Genomic DNA, 19,347 nt, shown 5'->3' on the forward strand with positions numbered 1-19,347 from the left:
TAGCTGCACCCACCTGTCACTCAAAGCGGCCTAAATGCCTACATGTAGATGTTAATAAACGGGTGAGTTATATTAAAATATAACCCTTGTACCGTTGTTATGAACGGAGTAATTATCTATGGAGACCAAACCCGTTTTTTACACCGAGCTGTAAACATATTTATTTCTGCTGTAAAGTTGGGCATTTTAACATGAAGGTCAATGGGGAGTGACTGGCTTTTAGAAACAGCCTTTAGTGGCTGTTTGAGGAAGAGTAGTTTTTGGCACATTTGATGGCTTTAAATTTTCAGCACTAAATCTTTTTATTTTTTTACTCAAGTATGTATTGGATACCACTTGAAATACAGCAAGTAACTTACTTGAGATATGTCTTATCTTGTCTCTTTTTTTTTTTTTTTACTAATTACTAATTTGTAATTACTAAAAACGTTGGCTAAAGAAAAAAAAAAAGAAAAAACGTTAGAGTAAGGAGAGTAGCCTAGATGCGATCTAACCCTGAAACTAATATATAGTCCTATTCATCTATAATATTGACATAAATCTATTAATGGGTGTGTGATCGTCTACGGATGAAAGCTGTCTTTGTCACACACATATACTAAAGTGTTATTCTGTCAAAAGGCTATGTCAAAACTGCTTAAAAATATACTTTATTGACACTTTATTTGTCGCCACTAATGAACATGAAGGTAAAGCATAAAGTTGATGTTAATACCATATGTGTCAAAGCATTGTTGTAAAAGCTGCTGTCTAACCTGCAGAGCTTCAGACCCTATTTGTAAATACATTTCTGTTACCAAAAAAAATTACTTTTCCACAAAGTGTGTGTGTGTGTGTGTGTGTGTGTGTGTGTGTGTGTGTGTGTGTGTGTGTGTGTGTGTGTGTGTGTGTGTGTGTGTGAGTTTCATCATCAATGGCTACACCCCTGATGTGCCTCAGGCTGGAGCGTGTTCAAGTCTACTGGAATGACTCGCAACTCGTGATCCCCCTACCCCCCACCCCCATTCTTGGTAGGGCCTTAAAAGATGCTTTCTCGCCCCAATAATCTCTCTCAGCAGCTTGTAGTCGTAGTGTGTAGTGTTAGATGCGACGCTCACAAGCAGCTTCAGCCCACGTTTCATCTTTTTTGCAAGCTTGTAAAGAGCAAAGAGACTTATGACTCCTTGGAATACTTGCTAATTTCACCTCATTGACTCCAATGACCATGAATACGATAAAGCCTGCAGCTCTGCAGAAAAAGAGGAAGGATTTTATCCCTTACTTTTTAGGATTTGTAATATTTTTATATTGCACGGTCCATCTTGTGTCATTCACAGCAAAAACATCTCAGGAAACCCATTCAACCAGGGTGCGTCGGGCGCTTGGTAAGACTCACCATTGTGTGTAAGATTTTGCTTATTTTATTAGGTATTTTTTTCCATCTTTCAATCTTTTCCGAGATACATTTGTTGTATTTGTTCTAATCTGTTTACTGTGTAATTACAAATGTCACAGATTTGTGTTTTACAAAGTATGAGTAATCAATTGTGGCTCAGCAACTGTGACAGTGTTTGCTCTATAATCCTCATGTCTTATTGGCATGAAAATACTGTGTAACTGCCATTAAGAGCTCAAACAACCTCGGAGCGGTAGGCTGCTGCAGCAACCGGCTGGTTGTTTAAGGGTGACGTGTGTGTGTGTGTCCTGCTGTTTCAGAGAACGAGACGGAATGCATCTCATCACAGTCCTCCGAGTTTCCCGAGGGATTCTTCACGATACAGGAGAGGAAGGATGGAGGGCTAGTTATTTATTTCATGATTATTTTCTACATGCTCCTGGCCGTTGCAATAGTCTGCGATGATTACTTTCTGCCTTCCTTAGAAGTGATCAGTGACCGTGAGTGGGACATCATTCATTGCATTGCGTCATCACATGAACTTTAATGCTGTGATATGCTGAGATTGTGGGAGTAATGAGGATTTACAAGATTACTTGCTACTACTGGCAAAGGATTAGGCTGCACAGATATTGTAGAGCTCCTAAAACAAGCCAAACTAAATATGTGGACGGATTTAGTAAAAGTCCGTATGCTATGTTTGTTCGACTGATTGAACAGTGTTTTTAGTTGGATTTTAATAAAAGGAAATAATTTTCACCAGGCTGTGGTTGTGGTAATTCTACCTCCATCATTATTATTAATCCGTCTATTCGTTTTTTCAATTAATCAGTTAATGCTTTGGCTTTTGAAAAGTCTCACAAAACAGTGAACAGTGCCCAACACAAGTTCTTAGAGCCCAAGGGGATGTTCTTTAAATCTCGTCCTTTGATTGACCAACAGACCAAAACTGAAATAAAGTCAGTTAAAAATTATATGAAACGAAAGAAAAGCAGCAAATTATAACATTTTAGAAGCTAGAACAAACACATATTCAGCATTTTTTCTTGTTTGAATGATGGGATAATTAAATAAGCTGTAAACTTACATGTGGACAAATAACATACCAGTACAAATAACAAACCAGTGCAATATGGGTTACCATACTTCAGACATGGCCCCTAAAATAAGTATGACACGCATGACGCATCAGTTTTTGTTAGAGGTTGTGTGTGCTACTGTTGCATTGGACTGTGTAGAATGAATCAGTTGCTTCTATTATTTCGTACACATCACGTAAACTGTCTCGTGCTCTCTGTGTTTCACGTGTCTCTCTCAGGCCTGGGACTGTCTCAGGATGTAGCAGGAGCCACATTTATGGCAGCTGGGAGTTCTGCACCTGAACTGGTCACAGCCTTTCTGGGTAATTATGCATTAATATTGACTAACTATGTTGATGGTGAAACCAGCATGCATGACCACTGTCCCTGTGACTTCACCACCCTTTGGGAACACAAAAGGGACTGTGACCTTTGATTCTTTGTCATTATAACGCTTCCACATTGTCCTCAGAGCTAAGATGTGCCTTTATTTGTGCCAGGTGTGTTTGTGACAAAGGGAGACATCGGGGTCAGCACCATCGTGGGATCAGCGGTCTACAACCTGCTGGGGATCTGCGCAGCATGTGGACTCTTGGCCTCTGCGGTACATTATGACACACTCACACACTCGCAATATGCAGACAAAAGGCTAACTACGTGTCAGAGCGGCACCTTCACTGGGTCAAAGCGGACGAATCATTGTGCAACGCGTGTTGTATAAGCTTATAAAACATGTATTTTTGTTTCCTTTATCAGGCTGGGCGCCTCACCTGTTGGCCACTGTTCAGGGACTGCCTGGCATATGCCATCAGTGTTTCTGCTGTTATTGCCATCATTTCTGATAACAAGGTGTACTGGTGAGTTTAAGTGCGCATCAAGATCTGGTTGATCTTCAGACCTTGTAGCACCTCTATGTAAGGTGGTTGTAAAAGCCTGTCAGATACAGCTGTTTATTACATCTTGTGACACTGACGAGAACAAATGAAAACAGATCTCAAAACAAGTACAGTGCAGCACAGGATGTTGACTCACTAGCATTTATTACACTGGCAGCACAGCGCAATAAATGTTCCTTAAATAAGACAATGTCGCATCATAAACACAGCAATTGCAGTAGCAGAGCTTGTTTATGAAAGATTTCCACGTGTATTATTTACTTTTGATGATGGCACAGTAAGACACGTTGTTTGCTTATAAAGAGCACCTCTTTGTTATTGTCAAGGTACGGAGTTTCAAAAAAGCAGAACCTCATTTTGGTGTTGTAAAATAAAAGATATATATCAAAACCAAACTGCACTAAATAGTAACCAAAACAACTCTTAAATAATCCCCTTAAATGTGCTTTATTAGACAAAATATAGTTGAGTAATTCTATGAATTCACTCTCTCTGTGTGTGTTGTAGTATAGCTTCCCCGTTCCTTGTTGACATAGCCGGGCCGGCTGCGTGTGCTTTTAGTAAGTATTAGTACATGTTAGTGTACATGAGCGTGACCCGCTGGTTAGCTCACGGTCACAGCTGTCGTGGCGTTGTCGCAGAAGCTTTTGAGGTCATATATAAACTGTATGTTTTCTGTGGTTGATCCTCTAAAAGCAAGGTGCATTTGATTAGATATTGCCAGAGCTTTTGACCGCCCTCTTCAGCAAATTGAATTTGAAGCTCACATGTTATCACTTGGCCAAGTTACATTAGTTGAAGTAGGTTTTGGGATTTCATCTACCGCTCACATCTGTCCCCGAGGTGAAGAACGAATGTCGGTGCTCAAAAATGTTTTATTTACAGGTACGACGCTGCGTGTCTGCTGCTGGTCTACGCCGTCTACATCGTGGTGCTGTGCTTTGATCTACGCATCAGCGAGTTTGTCCTGCGGAGGCTGAGCCCTTGCTGCACTTGTCTGGCCAAAGGACCGGGTGAGAAGACCGAGACGCAGCCTCTGATGGGCTGGAGCGACGAAACCAGCCTGCGAGTTCACAGCCGCTCCAGAACAGACAGCGGGATCTTCCAGGACGACTCGGGATACTCTCACCTGTCCCTCAGCCTGCACGGCCTCAATGAGATCCCCGAAGGTAATACACACGTCTTCTTAATGCGCCATATTTTTAAACACGTGTCCATCTTGTGAAGTCCACTTGCTTGTTTGACCTTCATGTCCCCCGATGACGCGCCACAAATCCACTCGTAGCATTGTCCTTCTGCTTGCGTTCCAGCAGAGCATAAAAGTGTGTTCGCCGTGCCGGAGAGCGACCTGAGACGGATCCTCTGGGTTCTGTCTCTGCCCATCATCACTCTGCTTTTCCTGACCATCCCTGACTGCAGGAGGAGGTTCTGGAAGGGATGGTTCATGGTGACCTTCTTCATGTCAGCGGTCTGGATCTCAGCTTTCACATACATGATGGTGTGGATGGTCACTATTGTCGGTGAGATCATCGTTTTAACTTTTGCATAACTGTTATGAACGCGTGAAGACTTGGCTCATTTCCTGTTTTCAGTTTAGTTGCAGGTGTAAATCTCATGCACCACGTTCCAGAGCCTTTGTTGATCACAAGCGCCTGGAACTTGTGAGAAGAAATGTCAGATTTGCAGAGTAGAATCACATGTTGGTCTGCTGGCTAATTCCTGGGATGCCATTGTCCTGGAACGTTAAGAGGGGGGCTCTTGTAGCTCCAGTGGGCCGTGTGCATAACCAGGATTACAGCCTGCTTCCCCCTGAAGGAAACAGTCATGTGAGCTCTGGTGTACGTACAGAAGTACCCACAGGCACTGGTCCAAGAACATAAAACTGACCTAGGATCAGCCCAAAAGAGGGTATCTTTATCATGTGACAGCGCTAGGTCTACTGGAGCATAATGAGATTATTATCCCGTTGTCGTCAGATAGACTCACATGGAGGGAGAGTTTAGTCTTATGAAAGAGCCAGCATGGAACTGAAAAGGTGCAACTCACACATACAGCATGCCATTGAAAATGTTGGAAACGTTCCTCTGTCTGTGGTTCATAATATCTGGACCAACTGAGTATTACACAAGGTCGTGTCCTCTGTAATATGTCTGGAAACTCGGGTGGTTTATAGTGACATTAAAGGATTTAAAGATTACGCATACTACACCTGTTGGATTTTTGTAAGGCTTGTTCAAACATTCTTAGACTGCATTGTCTGCAAATCAATAAACTCAGAATGACAGGAAGTATTACACATCTGTCATAAGCCCACAATGTATTAGAAAACATTTACAGTACATACAAATGTACACTTTGTAGAGTTAAATTAGTGTCTTATAAAAAATGTTTCAGGGGGGCGTTGTTCCGCTTGTGGAATTTGGTCTTGTGGCCTCCATATTTCTAAAATCCTGCTACAGCCCTGCCTCTAGTGATTATTTATTAACCCTATAATGGAGATTATTTATTAACCCCATCGCTACAGTAAAGATCAGCTGCTGGTCTCACCCCATAGCTAATGTGATGTTATTGTTGGATGTGGACTTTGATTGTGGGTTTGTTTTATGTTGACACAGGCGAAACCCTTGGCATCCCCGATACAGTTATGGGACTCACTCTCCTTGCTGCTGGAACCAGTATACCCGACACCGTAGCCAGTGTGATGGTGGCCAGAGAAGGTAAACAACAGTGTCACGATGCATCAGCTGCAATTTACAGCCATCCTGCATATAAGGTGGAAGACGGTAAAATGGACTTGCGTTTATACAACACCTTTTCAAAGCAATTTACACTGATAGCAGAGTTCGCGATACCAGGTGAAAAACTGCTCATCAGAATCTAATTGAAATGCTTATTTGCAGCAATTTGAGGTTTAGTATTCTACCCAAAGAATAGCAGGGATTCGAACGACCGAACTTCCGATTAGTGGACGACCTGCTCTATCCCCTGAGCCAGTCGCCCTTACTTACATTGACAAAACAATTATAGAAATTAAGAGTAATGTTTCCTAAATTCCTTCTACATATAGTTGCTGGGGAACTATTGATTACTCATTCACTTCGCTGACTCACTTTCCCATCAGCCATTTTAGAAAGGACAAGTATAAAAAACGTCTTAGTGAGACCTAAATCCAGGCTGTAATCATGTTTTCTGTTCATCAGGGAAAGCAGACATGGCCATGGCCAACATTGTGGGCTCTAATGTGTTTGACATGCTGTGCCTGGGCCTGCCTTGGTTCATCAAGACCGTCTTCGTGGACACCAACAACCCTGTAGAGGTCAACAGCACTGGACTGGTCCATATTTCCATCACGCTCCTCGTTTCCATCGTCTTCCTGTTTGTAGCCGTTCACCTTAATGGATGGAAGTTGGACTGGAAATTGGGACTCGTTTCTCTCTTCTGCTACATCCTCTTTGCCACTCTGTCCATCCTCTATGAGCTGGGGATTATCGGGAATAATCCCACAAAACTGTGCGGTGACTGAGATCTGACATCACCAGGACTGAAGCCACATTGACTCAAACTGCCGCCCAAAAACACAACTTAACTGTGACGTCTAAAGAAAATATGGTCCCACTCACATACTATTAAGATACTGCCCGTAGAAGACGTGTGCTGGTCACATCTCATGAAGAGAATGATTTCAATTACTAATTATATATACACATTTCACTTGAGGTGGAAGCGTACAAAGATCATTCTCGTGTGTGTCCCTGTCAGATCCAGGCCGGCCTTATCATTACCATGTTCTGCGATTGTTCAAATAAATCCAGTCTGACAAGTCAGTCAAGTAATAAAAGGTGTCAACTAAACTTATTTGGCCTCGTTCTTCTTTAGGTTACTTAAGAAGAAAAAAAGAGACCTTGGCTACACGCCGCTGAACTGAACTGAAATGATTAGCTTTTACGAGCAAGTCTCAATCACTTCCCAGGAAGACAGCAATTGAAAAAAAACAAAAAACTTTCCACTTAAAAGGTTCAACTTAGTAAAACAATGGAAATACAATAAACCGACTACCCTGTTCAACCAAAAATAAAAACTACCACAAATCTTAGAGTTCTGGCACTTGAAATATCTTCCTAAGATAAGTGTCACAGTCCTAGCCTGACACAATCCATGTCTATTCTCTTGTGTTCTCACTTTATTCCACTCTCTGCCTTGTGGAAAGCCACACTCAAGAGGCCACTGTGTGGCAGTGTTGAGCAATAATGAAAAAAAGAAAGACTTTGATCACAGGACATTTTACAACCACCAGGTTTAAAAATTAAAAAGTTTATTTGTCCAAATAAACTTCCTGACAAATTAAAAAGGGTTTACAAAAAAAAGATAAGCGCTATGTAGTATATATATAAACAAAAAAAAACACAAAAAACAGTGGACACATGGGAGATATGAAATAATTGTGTTTTTAAAACAAAACAAAAGATCATTGGCAAGAGGGCTGAATGTGGAAGTGTGTTAGTGTGACTTCTACAAAAGATCTAGGCGTTCCGGTCGATGCGGACGTCCACCTCTCGGCCGTTGATCTTAGTTCCATTCATCATCCTGCAGGCCTTCTCAGCACTATCTGGACAGTCAAATCTCACTGTTCCACAGCCCTTTGACTTTCCGTTCTCCATCTTGATCTCAGCGAACATTACCTGGCCTGCAGTAGACAAGAATGAGCAATGAGTGCATTCTGAAACCACGACGTTTCACACAAAATGTTGATAAACGTTAAACCTGAAATGTTGACATTGTGGTCCACAGAACGCTCAGGATGAAACGGCAGAGAGAGATCTTTGAGCGGCTTGTAAACTTAGCAATAAAGATTTCATTCATACTAAACAAAAGACATACCGCAGTGACTGAACTTCTCCTTCAGTTTTTGCCATGTGAGATCATAGGACAGCTGCAACACACAAATGTATACTTCAGTTAACACATTTGTTAATATTAACATACATGAGGCTCGGCAAAACTGGTATTAAAAACACTGCAATTAAAAAGACGAGTGCATCAATAATGCACATTGTACAAAACCTTAATCAATACTGGGACATCAAAGCATAGAGTAAATGCATTCATCAAGTGTGGAGGTCTTTGAGATGGCCATGTAACTCCAATCATTGTTAACAAAAAGACTTCTATACCAAGTTCTCACATGATCCACACTTACATTTCGCGCAAAGATCTGACAGCCTGCTTTGGACCCAGAGCCCCGGTCAGACATGCCTCCACCCATGTGACTCGGCCCCCCGCCTCCATAGCCGCCAAAGCCACGATTGATGTCCATTCCTGACATGCCCATGCGGTCGAAGCTTGACCCCATCCGGTCCATCGACATATTTCCCATTCCAGCACCTGCAATAAACACCCAACATTAACATTACAGAATTATTTAAACTGAAATACTGAACATTTTTATATTCTGCATATCAAAAATGCCATTAATTAAAAAGATTCACTTCACCATCTTTAAAATATATAAAAATATATATAGTGTTTAATTAATTCAGTCCAATGACATGGCACTGAAGTGTGTATAAACACTGAAACTGTATTGGTATTCAATCCCCTCAAAACATCATCTGTCACAGAGTCCAATGTCACTATGACATTGTTTGAACAGGAAGATGTTGGACCGGTGCCTTTTTTTCCCCTCAACAGAAACATTAATTATCTTCTGAATATAAAATACAAAGTTTCTTTAACACTCAATGACTCAACATGTGCAAAGCAGCCGGTTTTGAGCGCACAAACGGTGTGCAGCAATTAAAAGGGCCGGCCAAAGTGGAGGAGAAATCGAAGGGGTGTGGCAATTAATAAATATACAGCCAATTTATTACATCACTAAAACAGGCCTGCCAATCACAGCGAGACATGACATCACTACAATACATCAACAAATGGAAAGTTTCTCTCAGGAATTCATATTTTTTGGATGAAGAGCTGCACGACGTGAACACACAAATCTGCATCCAAAGGCAGACAAGTGTGCTTTTTTTAATACTGAATTTGTACAATGTTAAAAGAAAGAAAAATAAATGTAGCTGAAGCTCATTATATGACCGTATCAATCCAATGCTATTTCACTATAAATTTTACGGTACGATGAGTCATATTGGTGACATTATATTATAATGTGAAACAACAGCGTTCAAATTAATACGCCATATGACAAAAGGTTTATGGGGTTATTCTGTTATCCTGGCTTAATTTGTACGCAATAAAAAAAATTCGAGAAAAAGAAGAAGATAAACCCTGCCTGATTGCCGTGCTGAATGGCAATAATAATAATAATAATAACTACTTGTGCTGGTCTTTGGCAGATTTAAACAAATATAAATTAAAAGTATAACTTCTTAGAGGACATTAGGGCTGCAACAACGAATCGATAAAATCGATAAAAATCGATTATCAAAAGTGTTGGCAACGAATTTCATTATCGATTCGTTGTGTCGCACGATTATTACGCCGGGCAATAAGTCGCGGAGAAGAAACAAAAGAGCGGAGCAGAGCAACTGGCCGGCCAGCGTTTCTGAGATTGGAGTGAGACACGAGAAAAGCTGAAGTTGTGATGTTCTCAAAAATAGAAGATCTTTGACAAGTCGAGTCTTGGCCAATCAGCGTCTTCATGTTCCTCAAACTTGTTTTTAATGGAAGCTAGTCAGCTTGCTATCGCGTTAGCTAACGTGTTTGGGTTGTGTATTGTCGTTAAAGTTCCGTTATGTTCCGTTACAGTTCAGTCTTGCTTGTAAAAAAACGTAACGTGATGAAACATGCCGTCACCCCCCGGTCTGGTTCAGTTCACGCTGTCACTCGTTAACGTTAAACCGGCTCACCGGCGGATCTGGCTGCAGGTTTGTTTGTTTTTTACTCAAAGTAGAATGAAGCAAATCATGTAGTTGGGCTTAGCCAACAACGTGACGTCGTGGTCATAAGAGACCCAGAATGAAAGAGTTTAAGGAAGAGGACGCTCTATATGGAGCAGTACAGCTTCCCTCTGTCCCAGTATTTCATACATATTGATAAAGCAGGGTATGTAAATGCAGCCTCTGGAGGGATCAATTACAGTAAAAAGGGCTCACATTTGGCAGATGTAAAGCATAGATGTGTATGTTTTTAGTGTTAGTCCATTTTGTTGTTTTAATTAACAGCTCAGGGATGTTCAAGGAGCAACCTGTTTGTGCACTTTCTGAAGATGTTTTGCACTGTCACTTCTGTTTTTGAATAAAGGGTTGGAAATGAACGCTTTTTTGATAAAAACATTTTTTTATCCGATTCATCGATTAATCGAAAAAATAATCAACCGATTAATCGATTATTAAAATAATCGTTAGTTGCAGCCCTAGAGGACATATTATAAATATATATTTCTACAACATGCACATTCGATTATTTCTCATACTGTCGGTCTGGCTACACTGGCATGAGTGACACAAACATAAAAAAGGTTATGGCTCTTATACAGTATGGAATATCGATCACTCTTGACCCTACTTCAGTATGCATCATACATCAGTGTTCAGGGACTTCAAGCCAATGCTTTGACTGAGGTCATCTGATTGAAGGACAGTCTACTGGGCCTCCTTGTTACCCATCACCTATTCAGCAAGGCATGACACTTTATACATCATGGTACACAAACACTCAATCCTCCTTTTACATAATCGGCCGTATAAACTGCCAAAAGACTATAAAACGGTAATGGATAATAACTTTCAAATGTCCACAGTAATAAAGAGGCCCGGGGCTCTACTAGAAAGCTAACTGACTGTAGCGTAGAAGTACCTCCAAAGTAGTGGTCATCTACAGAATGGGGAGGAATTGACTAGTTTAAAAGAAAATATCCAAGTATTGATACATATTCATACTGAATAGTGGAAACGTCTTAAATACTAATTTTCAACAATAGCAATAAATTGATACCAGCTGAGGTTTCTGCTCTCTTCGGCAGTGAGTTGACGCACACAAACACTCTTGATAAAAATCTAAAATTGTATGACAATTGTATGATTTCCATGCGTTATGACTAGGGATGGGTATCGTTTGGGTTTTTTCCGATACCGGTGCTAAACCGATACTTTTAAAATGATACCGGTGCCTAAAACGATACTTTTTTATTGCCAAGGCAATTTTTTTTCTTCAAATTGAACAATATTATTAACTGTTTTAAGTATACTATAGATATAAATAAATAACTACATACAAAACACACTTCAAACTACAGCTTCAAACCTTTTAACTTCAAACTATAAAAATATATATTTAAAAAAAGAACAGACACAAGCATTAGGTGGCCTGATGGGACCGTGTGCAACAGAACTCAGACACTGTTGGATCCTAAAACTGCTGCTTTACTGGACTACACGTCATCATTAATGTCAACTGGAGAGATTTGTTCCAGAAAGCCGAGGACGGACGTTCAAAAGCTCGTGCTCGTGTCTCCAGCGATCTCTGTGTGCGCGCACTGTGTATGTGTGTGTGAGCGCTGGAAGCCCCGCCCCCTCGAGCCCCACTCTGCATGCAAGCAGACAGAGAGCAGAGCAGTAAGTGTGCTCTGATCCGCACTATTTTAATAATCGTTTTTAGCGTGCGGGCACCCCGCTACCTTTTTAGTATCTATATACCGTGCAACTTTATAGAGTAGTGTAAAAAAAAAAAAGTATTTAAAATCGGCTCAGGCACCGGAAGGAAGCACCGAAATCTGGGTTGCTTTTCGGTCCGGTAGGTACCGGACGTGTTGGTACCCAACCCTAGTTATTACTTCAATTTCCATGCATTATTGAGAATGACATTGAACATCGATATTTTTTGTTGTATCAAAGTCAGAAATTCCAGTATCATGACAACAGGAAAATTGACTCAACATTATTTAGAAAAAAATGCAGATGTGATATCTAAATACCTAATCCAGTCCCCATGTGCCCCATGCCACCACTGCTCATGCCTCCTCCAAAACCTCCACCTGAGGAAGAGAATGCAAGTCGGTGCAGATTAGACCATAGCTCAACAATTTCACATCAGCAGACACAGACACAGTCAGCCTGGACACAAACAGCAATCCCTAAATCTCATCGTAACTCAAAAACAAACTACACAGAGGAACATGCATAAGCTCCGCTGTGTCTGCAGTGCAAGTATGAAAGGATTCAGGGTTGTCTGAGGTTAGAGTACCACTCACCCATTCCTCCAAAAGATTCACCAAATCCTCGATTCATTGGTATGTCACTGTGGCCAAAGTCACGATCCATCCCACCCATTCTTGCCCGGTACATATCTTAACAACAGAAAGAAAAAAAAAAGGTAAACTTAAGTTACCAATAACCCACAGGTGCATCTCATTGTTTACAGTATAACATCCTAGAGCTGGACCTCATCTCTGACCAGTATGAGGGAATATGCCCACTTACCTCCCATCCTGCCACCTAGTGCCATGTCTCTCCCTCCAAAGCCACCACCCATGTTGCCCATGCTGTCGCCAAAGCCACCACTCATTCCTGTGAAAAGTAGCACTTGGTTTGAACATTAAGCTCTCGTTCCCTCCACAAAAAGATGACAATGTTTTTTAAACAGGAAAAACGTGTTAGTAGCAGAAGCCTTACCTCCTCCGAGTCGGTTCATTCCACCATAACCTTGAGCATCCATACCTATGGCGAAAGATGAGTCAGTCAGGCCAAGCAAAAACACATACTGTATTCATTTGTATGTAATGGGTACATAGCCTGATTTTCAAACACTGTACACAGGTGGGTTTTTTTGGCACAATGTCAGTCACATCAAAAGACCTGGAACGGTTGTCCTGTATTTCAGCTGGTAGGTTGGTTGTCAACATATTCATTATTATTACAGGCCAACGTTCAAAGCAGCTGCCTTTTGATGTTTATGTGTTGACCAGCTAGTGGAGCAGCATCTGATTATCTCTGATATGCATTTGTCTATAGAGACAGCAAAGCATGTGGTGCACCGTTTCTAGGATGTGGAAGCATTTCTGCACAAACATAACTGACCTCCAGGCCCCATCGAGCCCATGCTGCCTCCTCCTCCACTACCGCCACCGCCACTCAGATGGTTGGCATTTATAGGCTGCCCTCCTGGTCCCAGTCCCATGCCAATGCCACCAAGACCCCCTACGCACAAAATACACAAGAGATGACAGTTTGAACCATGGGATTTACTAGCACAAATAACAGTGGATTACATAACATAAAAGAATGTATACCTAATAAATAAATAGAAAACAATAAATATATATATATATATATATATATATATATATATATATATATATATATATATATATATATATATATATATATATATATATATATAAATAAATAAATACAAATAAATAAATACAAATGTTGTGGACTTATACAAAGGAAATGTGCAAAGATATATGTCCATGCTCCTTTAATGCATCAGTCATTACTATTAAAAAAAGAAGATGAACTGCTCAGGGCATATTTAACATAAAAAGGTTTATTGCTGTTGGGTTGACCAGATGTTATCTATTCACCCATGTGTCATATTATTTTATATCTCCACATCCTGTTTTGGGGTCAGCAAGTCTTTACTTTGAGTGCAGACATCTGTCCATTCCATTAATATGCAAGCAAACCATAACATGGGAACCTGCTGAAACTCAAACTGACTGACAGGTCTTTTAATACAGGCACTTTCACAAGGCAACGACTACTACTTCCAAGAAATGAATGTTTAACAATATAATAAAATTACAATACAACACTAAACACAATACAAACTGCATGTTTTCAATCTATAAAAACTATTGTATGAAATAGTGTCTCAAACATACAGTAATAAAACAACCAACCTGGCCTTTTAAAGACATGCCAATGAATTTGCTTGCTATACAAGTGTTTTAATATTTAACTGAAGTGGCAACCACTACTTCTTTTATCGTGCCTTTACGTGTGAAGCAGCTTGCAGTTGACAGATAACATGAAAAGGCCGACAGCTATCATAATACTAAACATACGTTGGCCTTTTAAACGTCACTGTAAAATATGTATGCAATTTAAATAACTTGTGCAATATCTTCCCATAGGGTACCATACATCTTCCACTGACAATTTTAGTGTGAGACACAATTCACTGATATTATTACTATGGATAGGAGTTTCATATCAACAACCCGACAGGAGGAAAACAGTGTACTCACGAGGTAACTGCGGTGTTTTTTCCACTTGGCAAAAATCATCAGGAGGAAAAGATTTCTCATCCTGTAAAGCCAAATAACAAACGTTTCAATTTGTTTACACATCCTCTTCAGCTTAACTTACATAAGAAGTCAAATCAACATACCATTTTAACATGCATCTGTCTGTCAAATAGCATCTGTCCATTGAACATAGCTGAGTCCAGAGTCAAGAAGAAGGCCACGGTAAAGACATGAAGCATGACTTTGTATGCATTTTCTGTGGTCTCTCTTTTTGTGTGTGTGAGCAACTCTGAAGGATACATATTGCCTGCACAGCCATGAGTGACTGCTCGAAAGTCACTGTTCCCATCCCGCGGCTCTTGCCATCTTTATCCTCCTTTACATCGGCTCGCTTCACCAAGCCTGCCATGCCAAACACCTCCTTCAACTTCTTCCAGCCCACCTTGAAATCCAGCTGTAAAACAACACACAGTGCTATTTTTAATAAGCAAGAATAATCATCACAAGCTAGATTTGGATACTGCTTCTAGTATGTTCTCACATTGGCCACAAACACTGTGGTGCCCAATCGTCCAGCCTGCAGTGCATGGATGACATCAGGTGGGATGTTGGGGTTGTTGGCAATGGAGGGCGGGACGTTCATCCCACCAGGCCCCATGTCCTGCCCACGACCTCCCTGTTGACCTCCTCCCATGCGCTGCAGCACACGCCGAGCATGTTCCCCATCAGGGTCCTTGTCAGAAAATAAGGCAAATCAAGATAATCATGAAGAATGGTTCCGGCAACGGTTGTAAAACTAATAAAAGACAAGTGTACAATGCAATTCTCCACGTGATTGCGTTATCTGGTGATATTTCAGTGTATCATATCTCTAGATCCACTGTGTGGATCTGATGTAAAGCCGCTACATCTTTCAAACCTTGTATGGATACATATTTTGCTCTCACCTCCTTGATGTTTAGCGGCCTTCCACTCAAGTCATGCTTATTCATAGTTTCTATCGCCTTCTTCACAAACTCCTCATCTTTGAACTCCACCACACTATTGAATCAGGAAAACAGAGACAAAAGATGACTCCATGCACGTGTGAGAATAAAAACAAGTTCTATGTTCATGAAAATAAGGTAGTGTCTTACCCACAACCCTAAGCAGGGGGCATCGTGGGAGTCCAGGTCACACACACAGCCAAGGTCGAGGGAGTGAACACAATACAGTTAAAAATCAAGACAAAGCAGTGGAACATTATACATATAATGTATCAACATGCTTTTAGTGTTTTCTAAAGTGTATGTCGGCCATATTTTGCCCACGAGCTTGAGCCAGCAACTTGTTGGTTGTGTTTAAATCTACTGCAAAGATTAAAAAGGCTCATAAGAGCTTTTTTTTTTCAATCATTATCTCAAATAATTTTGAAAATGAATACTTAAAAATATAACAATGTTTTTTGGTTTGTATTTGTGAACACATTTACCACTAACAGATAACTATGCATTGAAATGTATGCAAGACATTTTCATGTTTTGAACTGGACACAAATACCATGGTAGCAAATTAAAACATTAACAAATGTATTTTGTACATCGTTTAGGATTGACCAGTTTTACCACTGCAATAAAAACAAATGGTGTGGTCCAGCTTTACATCTACAGTATGCATTTTGCCATTCAATATAAGAACATAATTAAAAAAAGGCACTACAGGATCATTCAAGACTGATGTGTTCCTTTGAAGAGAGAGCTGTGCCATATAACAGAATTGTCAAATAAGATTTTGAGACATGAGGGTCAATCAATAAGGCAAATCACACAACCCACAATTCCCTTTGGAAAATGGCCAAACAAGCAAACTTTTACACCAATTGAAATAACAACAACAAAAGCAAAAGTGCACTCTTAGATGAGTTCATTAGGCTACTTTTCCAAAATCAACAGGACATCTCCCTTTCAAATGAGTATCAATCATTAGCCAACTATCAGGCTCTAAACACAACCCACAGTATCTCCAGTTCAGTAACTTAGTAAGACCCAAAGGATCAGAACCTAAAAGAGCACTTGATTAATGAGAGCCTGCTGAGGGCATTTAAAACCTCGTGCAGCAAGTTGGCCACGTCACTTACCCTTGACTTTCCTTCTCCATCCTTAAAGAGCTCCACGTATGTAACCTCACCAACTACATGAGACATACAAAGGAAAAATACCAAAAGAACAAAAGTAATTTGAGTCACCAAGTCGTCAAGTCGCCGTTGGCCTTGGCAATGCCGCTACAGATGGAGATGTCCCATTAATGATCAACAGCCAGCCCAGACCAACATCCCACCAGACAACACCATGCCTTTCTGGGCAGTGACTGAGACACCCAAAGGCCGAGGCCAGAGAGAAACACAGCTACATTAAACCTGGGAAATTCAAAAGACTTCAACATGATGAGTTTGTCAACAGATTCCATTCATGGCAGTTGAGTTTTAAGCTGTCCTTTGAGCTTTTAAAAGGCCTCTTGAGACCCCGTAATTCAGAAAGTAAAACATTACAATATTTTCATTGATATAGTCAAGATTCACCTTGCAACAGATGCAACAAAATCATTCAACAATCAATTCTACTACTGGTTTGAGGTTACATTTTGGAGCTAACAATGCCATAAAACAAGTGACAATGTAACTACGTTCATCTTCCATTTCTCACAGACATATCAGCCCAAACTAAATTGGTGTCCATCCAAAATATATATTAAAACTCCAATAACCTAGTAGCACACTATATTGGTTCCCTAATATGTGCTAGAAGTACATCCAGAGAAAGCTACAAACTAATTGACTACTGCTAGAAGCAGGATGCAACACCTGGTAAAAAAAAAGGGGTCAAGAACTTCTGATCAGCTGAAGTCATAGAGAGATGGGAGACACCATCCCCATCACTAGGGACATTACCTTTATCACGCATTAGATCTTTAATTGCCTGCCACTTCATATCATAGGGGATGTTGCTGATGAACACCCGATTCCTATGACCACCCTTCTTTTCTCCCGCATGTTTGTCTTTGTAGGGATGGAAGCGGTTCCCTCTTCTGCTCCCAGAGGACTTCTCTTTAGCATCATAATTTTCATTGGGAGGCTTAGTTTCGTCAGCATCCCTACAAAATGCATAAAGCTACAAGTCAGACAACAACAGCCTATCTCAAAACATTCGGGGATCACATAACCATCAAGCACATTAAAAGACCAGCAATTAAAATGTATATTACTGTATTATTAATTCAGCATATTATGTATTTGGCATTTTGCTGGTAATGTGCTTCTTTTTTTTTTTACATTGAGATATTTATTTATTTAACGCAGAATGAATGGAGCATCTCTAAAATGTTGCATTGAAGGCACTACTTACCTTGAGGGCATATAGACCAAAAGGTACTAGGTAGCATAATAAAACAGGAATACGTGTACGTTTATACAGACCCTTGGAACATGGATACGTGGTAGGACAATGTAGGATTCGTAAGAGTGTATGGGAAGATTATTTGGCAAATAATTCGCGTTTGTCCCTGCATCTTTAAGAAAAATTCAACAATCGCTTGCCTGACAGAACCTTTTATTCTGCTGGTAAAAAAAATAATAAAAAAATGGTAAAACGTTTGCGGCATGTACTGTATTGCAACCAAACTAAATTAAATGTAAATCTACATTATTTGTAATCAGATAAATGATGAAAATCTTTTTTCATGACCTCGTATTATTCTAATTTAAAGACATGTTATCGGCTGTAACAAAGCCCTCTGGTGACGTGAACTCGCGTCGTTCAACACCATCTTACGGTGCAGCACCGCGGAGACTTTAGCAGCTATCGTCACACGTAGCTAGGTTAACGTTGCAACTGAGTAACTCACGCCAGCACGGGTGATTCAATGTCGAATGGGGTTAAGTTGGGTTTATCTTGTTGATTTAACGATCTTAAATTAACGCTACATTTCATGTTCCTGTCACGCAAAACTACAGAGATTAACCAGCACCGCAATACTTAAGGCTGGCCCTTTGCACCATGATTAACGTCATGCAACAACGCATCATATAGACTCTCCCGCAAAAAAAAAAAAAAAAGACACATCGTACTTTTTGGCGTCATGTGAGCCACGAACCCAACATATAATCACACGGGTGCTTTGCGGTGACAGTGATTGTCAACAGACGTGAGAGGCTTCTTGGCTAACAATAGCTAGCTAGCTAGCATCACAGGACTCCATTTTCGCTAACGGCTGCACGGGCGGCGCAGACAGAACAATACGTCAGTTTCACTAACGTTTTCACGCCGTTGGGCGTTTCTTCGGATGTCCCCTCGGATTCGGACTGGACGGATGCGGTAGACTCCTCTTGGTTCGGCTCCTCGTCGAGAACTATAACATCTGCCATGTTGAGGTTCGTTCTCCCACGACGTAAGATGCCCCTGTTGTCGATACGCAGTTCAAAATGTGACGCGAGATTTGCGCCTCCAACGCGAGATTTGGAACTAAGCTGTTGCAAAGCAGCCTGGATGGATCTAGCAGGGACAGGAGTCAGTAGGATGTGAGTATAATGGCAAATCAAATGGGGAAAAGATTGAGCATTGTTGCAAGTTTAGTAGACAGTTTCAGCAAGTGAATGAAAGAGTGAGGGAGTAACTAAATAAATATGAGCAGAAAGTGTCCCATCCTAATAGATGCATGTCTGCCTAAGCGGTACCAAGGCCCCAGAAAGCCTGGACATTTGAAGTATAGCATCTCTAATAGGAACCAGGAACCCCTGAATACTCTGTGTTGTGCTAA

At 40.7% G+C, this 19,347-nt stretch overlaps 2 protein-coding genes across 2 annotated transcripts; one reads left to right on the plus strand and one right to left on the minus strand.

Moving 5' to 3' along the window:
• Positions 1-1,198: 1,198 nt before the first annotated feature.
• On the plus strand, positions 1,199-7,116 carry slc24a5 (solute carrier family 24 member 5; the record flags this gene model as incomplete). The annotated part of the gene is made up of 9 exons (XM_079216575.1): positions 1,199-1,364; positions 1,696-1,875; positions 2,694-2,777; positions 2,955-3,058; positions 3,211-3,311; positions 4,236-4,519; positions 4,661-4,870; positions 5,966-6,067; positions 6,551-7,116. 9 exons carry the CDS (start codon positions 1,199-1,201, stop codon positions 6,871-6,873), a joined length of 1,554 nt encoding a protein of 517 aa, XP_079072701.1. The 3' UTR covers positions 6,874-7,116.
• A 607-nt stretch (positions 7,117-7,723) lies between these two features.
• Positions 7,724-18,960, minus strand: myef2 (myelin expression factor 2). The gene is made up of 17 exons (XM_079217130.1): positions 18,846-18,960; positions 17,483-17,685; positions 16,673-16,725; positions 15,693-15,700; positions 15,504-15,597; positions 15,098-15,289; positions 14,857-15,010; positions 14,700-14,749; positions 14,557-14,617; positions 13,382-13,501; positions 12,977-13,021; positions 12,785-12,871; positions 12,556-12,651; positions 12,280-12,339; positions 8,548-8,732; positions 8,229-8,280; positions 7,724-8,034 (listed from the first exon to the last, which is right to left on the minus strand). Exons 1-17 carry the CDS (start codon positions 18,953-18,955, stop codon positions 7,871-7,873), a joined length of 1,734 nt encoding a protein of 577 aa, XP_079073256.1. The 5' UTR covers positions 18,956-18,960; the 3' UTR covers positions 7,724-7,870.
• Between the last annotated feature and the right edge of the window lie 387 nt (positions 18,961-19,347).

The sequence above is a fragment of the Taurulus bubalis genome (assembly GCF_910589615.1).
Source record: "Taurulus bubalis genome assembly, chromosome: 4".
Lineage (NCBI taxonomy): Eukaryota > Metazoa > Chordata > Actinopteri > Perciformes > Cottidae > Taurulus > Taurulus bubalis.

Coding starts and splice junctions, on each gene's coding strand:
- myef2 (XM_079217130.1), bottom strand. CDS start 18,955: ATGGCAGATGTTATAGTTCTCGACGAGGAGCCGAACCAAGAGGAGTCT. Junction 13,502..14,556: donor AAAAACACCGCAGTTACCTC/GTGAGTACACTG, acceptor TTTTGTGCGTAG/GGGGTCTTGGTGGCATTGGC. Junction 8,733..12,279: donor GCACATGGGGACTGGATTAG/GTATTTAGATAT, acceptor TGTTTATTGCAG/GTGCTGGAATGGGAAATATG.